Genomic DNA, 5,060 nt, shown 5'->3' with positions numbered 1-5,060 from the left:
GGTCAATGCTAGGGAATTCTGGGCCCTGTCGCTTTGGGAGACAGTTCGTCCTTCTAGGCCAAAGAGCTCCGAGACCACGATAAAGGACAACTTCCCAGGATTCCCTAGCACTGGGCCGAGGCAGCGAAAGCGGGGGTTTAACTAGATTAGAAGTCAAATCAGCACGCGGAGAGATCTTGTTGCACCCACTCCTTTCTTTCAGATAGAAAGACACACTGCAGCACTAATCTAGTTAGAGAGATCTTGTAGTGCAGTGAGAGAGATCTTGTAGCACCTTTCGGACGAAGTGAAAGAAAGACATTGGCCGGGCAAGATCCCTCTCAGTCTCAAAGGTGCTGCAAGAGCTCTCTAACTACAAGATCTCTCCAACTAGATCAGTTTTGCAGTGTGTTTTGGACCGACGGTTCTGGAACGGCTTCCAACCGGGATAGGCTCTGGAGGGTTGAGAGGAAAGAGAGAGAGAGAGAGAGAAGGGGGGGCACTTAGGCTGCACCCAGACTGCAGAAATAACCCGGTTGGATCCCACTTTGATTGCCCTGGCTCCGTCGTATGAAATTCTGAACTGAAGCAGCTATACAGCCCTCAGAATTCCCTAGGGCAGGGAAAGTGGGGCCAAAGCGGGTTCCTTCTCCAGTGTGGAGGCAGCCCTAGAAAAAGAAGCCCGGGGAGGGGGCCTGGAGCTTGGGACTCGGGGCCGTCGGGGTCCCTGGTGGGAGGCTGGAGGAGGGCGTCGGGGGACGGAGCCCAGGAGGCGGCGGCCAGAGCTTGCAGCAAGGTCCGAGCAGCGGAGGGCGGCCGGGGGCCAGGAGGGCGGCGGCGGCGGCGGCAGAGTGGCTCCCGTCGGGGCCCCATGCAGGAGCCCAGTCCCCCGAGGGAAGGGGCTCCAGTCCTGGCCAGTCCGGGGCTGGGGGTCATAGGGCCGCTGCAGCTGCCGCCGCCGCATAGGCCGCGGCGGGGTAGGGGTCCATCTGGGGCTTGCCCATGCCGGGCAGCAGGATGTAGGCCAGCGGGGGCTGGAGGCCGGGGCTGGGCCAGGCACTGCAGTTGCAGGGGATCATGTAGCCCGGGTTCCCCGGCGAAGGGTGCGAGTGGGTCGGGGAGCCCGAGGCCGCCGCCGCCGCAGCAGCCACCGCCGCCGCGTGGAAGGCCCCTCCGGCCGTCGGGTAAGCCGCCGCCAGCGAGGAGGAGCCGTAATGGAGGCCCGAGGAGACCGTCGAGGAAGAGCTGGAGGTGGAGGAGGAGGACGAGGAGGAGATCTCCGCTGCCATCTTGGAGCCCAGGTCCAGCAAGGAGTAAGGGCTGCCCGCGGCGGCGGCTGCAGCGGCTGCAGCGGCGGCGGCGGCCGTCGGGGGGAAGAAGACTCGGGCGGCGGCGGCGGCGGCTGCAGCGGCGGCCTTCTCCGGGTTGGCGAGGAGGGCCTCGTGGCCGTGGAGGGCGCCGGCTTTGAGGGCCGGGTGGTGGACGGGTCCCAGGGGATGATGGTGGTGGTGGTGGGGATGGTGGTGGTGGGGATGGTGGTGGTGGTGGTGGGCGTCGGAGGCCGGGTCGGGCCCCAGGGCGTAAGGGACAACGGGGAAGGCGAACTTGTCCTTCTTGAGCAGGGTCTTGGGCTTCCGTCGGGGCCGGTACTTGTAGTCGGGGTGCTCCTTCATGTGCATGGCCCGCAGCCGCTTGGCCTCGTCGATGAAGGGCCGCTTCTCGGCCTCCGACAGCAGCTTCCACTCGGCTCCCAGGCGCTTGGAGATCTCCGAGTTGTGCATCTTGGGGTTCTCCTGGGCCATCTTCCGGCGCTGGGCCCGCGACCACACCATGAAGGCGTTCATCGGGCGCTTGACGTGGTCCACGGGCTTCGCCATCCCGGCTGCCGCCACCACGGAGGCAGCCACGGAGGCGGCGCCCAGGCCCTCGCTGCGGGCCACCCTCAGGAACTCAATGGTGGCAGCTCCGCTCCGGACCCCGAGCCCGATCCTGCCTCGAAACAGACCCTTCCCTCGGAAGGAAGGATTGATGGATGGATAGAGGGCCCTTCTTCAGCCCCGCTTCTCCTCCCTGACTCACTTCGAGGGAAGGGCTCCGCTGCTCAGCTCCGGAGTCTCCACATCGAGGAAGCCGGCCCCGGCCCTCCAGCCTCCCTCCGAGGCCAAGAAAGTCCGCCCCGACGCCCCAAACCCGAACACTAGGAGACTCTGGAGTCGCTCCGAGCCGTCGAGGAAGGAGCTGCCTTGGTCCTCCTCCTCTCTGTCGGAGCGGATCAACTTTCCCCCTCCGGGGCCAGCTCTTCCTCGCCCGCCATCCTCGCCGTCGGGCCAAGCCCTCCTTGGCAGGGGCTCCCTTGGCTCCCTCTTTTCCCAGCCGGGAGCAGCCTTGACCCAGGCACCAGATCCGCCAGAAAGAGAGCGAGAGAGAGCAAGATTCTATACGACTCTCAGGGAAGCCGTCGAGGGCGATGCGAGTCCGCGATCTTCTTCTGCTTCCGCCGCAGACTTCGCAACAAACTTGCCGCAACTTTCAGGCGGCGCCTCCCTCCCTCCCTCCTCTCGCCCCTCCCTTTCCTTGGAGGGGGGGGGTCAGAAGCGAATTCAAAGCCGGAGGTGCAGACAGCTAGGGACCTGGGTGCCTCGACGGGGCCTCCTCCTCCTCCTCCTCCTCCTCCTGGTGCCTCCCTGGCTTCTCCTGCTGCTCCTGCTCCTGGAGTGGTTGCAAAGCCATTAGAGGAGCCTATATGGCGCTGGGGGGGGAGGAGGGAAGGAGGGAGGGCCTGTGCGCGCGCCTCTCTCTTGTTGGGAGGGGCTGAGTGAGGGGGCGGGGCTCTGTCAGGGGAGTGAATGGGCGGCCACGCCCCTGACCACGCCCCTTGATCCAGGCTCATTGATGAAAGGCACTTCCGCCTCCCATTCATTCCTCCACAGAGGGGGGGGAGAAGGGAAGAGGACGCTTAGCAGGAGCAGGAGGGGCGCCTGCGCAGTGTACACACACACACACACACACACACACACACACACGACTGGCTGGGTTGGCAAGGCACAGAGGGAAGGAGGGAAGAAGGAAGGAAGGGGAAGGGAAGTTTATTCTCCCAGTGAGATCCATTCCCACCCCCCAAATACCCCTATCCCCCTCTCAGCTCCCCCCGGGAAGGGCTCGGAGTGTTGGCCTAAGTCCCTCCCTGGTTTGGGTCTCCCTTTTTGGCCGCTGTGGATTCCATTTCTGCCGTTTGCTGGGTCTTGTTGCATCCACACTAGAGAATTAACCCGGTTTGGCACTGCTTTTAACTTGTTGTCTGACCCAGGGTTAAGGAATTCTGGGAGTTGGAGTTTGTTGTGTAACTGAAGTGCAACTAGAGTGACTAAAGTGTAAAGACAGTAAAATAAATGTCGTGTTGAACTGCATTCTTTCTGCAGTGTAGATGCGTCTTTGTAGTTCTCCTCTGGGTCGGACTTAGCTTCGAGGGGAAGCAGAAGGAGGAGAAATCAGCAGCAGCAGCAGCAGCACAAGAGAGGCGAGTCGAGGTCTTCTTTCCCTAAGGAGAGGCTTAGGGCTCTGTTTAGCCTGGAGAAGAGACAGTTAGGGGTGATATGATAGCCCTGTTTAAGTATTTGAAGGGCTGTCACATTGAGGAGGGAGCAAGCTTGTTTTCTGCTGCTCCAGAGAATATGACACGAAACATCGGATGCAACATGTGGCGAGATCTTGTAGCCCCTTTGAGACTCAATGGAAGAAAGAAGTTGGCACGATGAGCTTTCCTCTAGACTTCATACTTCCTCAGTCTCCTGCAAAGAGGATGCATCTGAGGAAGTAGACCGAAGTCTAGGAAAGCTCAGGCTGCCAGTGTCTTTCTTTCAGTGAGTCTCAAAGGGGCCACAAGACCTCTCCACATACTGAGTCTACAGACTAACACGACTATATCTTTGAATTAGTCTCCTTCTTCGGAGGTCTTTAAGCAGAGGCTGGATGGCCATCTGTCACTGGGGATGCTTTGATTGGGAGTTCCTGCATGGCAGAATGGGGTTGGACTGGATCAGGGCCCTTGTGGCCTTTGCTTCTCAAGTCACACTCTCTCAGCCTCAGGGGAAGGCCATGGGAATCCCCCTCTGAACCAAACTTGATCAGAGGATTTAGGGTCGCCATGAATCAGAAACAACTTGAAGGCACACTACAACAAGAACAACAAAAGGGGTTTCTTGCCAAGATTTGTTCAGAGGAGGTTTGCCTTTATTGCCTTCCCCTGAGGCTGAGAATATGTGACTTGCTCAAGGTCACCCACAACAAATGACAGCTCCCAGAATCCCACAGCCTTGAGCCAAGGCAATTAAAGCGGGTTATTTCTCCAGTGTGGATGCAGCCCATCATGTTCGTTCATTCAAAGCTATTTCAGTCATAGCCGCCCGCTTTAACTTTATTTTTTCCCTTTATTAACTGAAGTGCTCTGAAACCGACTTCAATCCGGAATTGGGTCTTCTCCCCTCCCCCAGCCCATTTCGTTCCAGTCAAATAAATCCAAGGACTAAATGAGAGATGGGAGGGGATGTTATTCAGGTTTATCCCCATCCCCTCGGTTTTCAAAGGGGATAATACTCAAATGCCCCTTCCTTCGGGAAAAAATAATAAAATAAAATCAGCGTTGGTCCTCAGGGGTCCAAAGCACACTGCAGAAATAATCCAGTTTGAGACCGCTTTAACTGCTCTGGCTCAATGCTAGGGAATTCTGGGAACTGTAGTTTTGTGAGACATTTAGCCTTCTCTGTCAGAGAGCTCTGGTGCCATAATAAACTACAACCCTCAGGATTCCCTAGCACTGAGCCAGGGCAGTTAAAGCGGTCTCAAACTGGATTATTTCTACAGTGTGTTTTGGATTGAATCAATTGTTTAGTCATGTAAATGCCTTCGATTCTAAGGGGGTCTTTCCATAGGAGATGAAACACCAGATCGCCCGTAAAGTAGTCCATCTCGGCTGGAGCAAAGGCTAAAACTAGTTGGCTAAATATAAATCATAAAAATAACATTGATAAAAACAGAAAATAACAATAACAGATGCCCAGGAGAGCGGCCAGAGGAGAAGAAAA

General features: G+C 57.7%; 1 protein-coding gene across 1 annotated transcript; it reads right to left on the bottom strand.

Moving 5' to 3' along the window:
• Nucleotides 1–911: 911 nt before the first annotated feature.
• Nucleotides 912–1,977, bottom strand: LOC149319139 (transcription factor SOX-21-like). The gene has a single exon (XM_089507976.1). The coding sequence runs from the start codon at nt 1,854–1,856 to the stop codon at nt 912–914; it is 945 nt and encodes a 314-aa protein (XP_089364102.1). The 5' UTR covers nt 1,857–1,977.
• Between the last annotated feature and the right edge of the window lie 3,083 nt (nt 1,978–5,060).

The sequence above is a fragment of the Sceloporus occidentalis genome, unplaced genomic scaffold (assembly GCF_023333645.1).
Source record: "Sceloporus occidentalis isolate IW3139 unplaced genomic scaffold, rSceOcc1.0.p SCAF_2, whole genome shotgun sequence".
NCBI lineage: Eukaryota > Metazoa > Chordata > Lepidosauria > Squamata > Phrynosomatidae > Sceloporus > Sceloporus occidentalis.
This window is presented reverse-complemented; position numbering and strand designations above follow the sequence as displayed.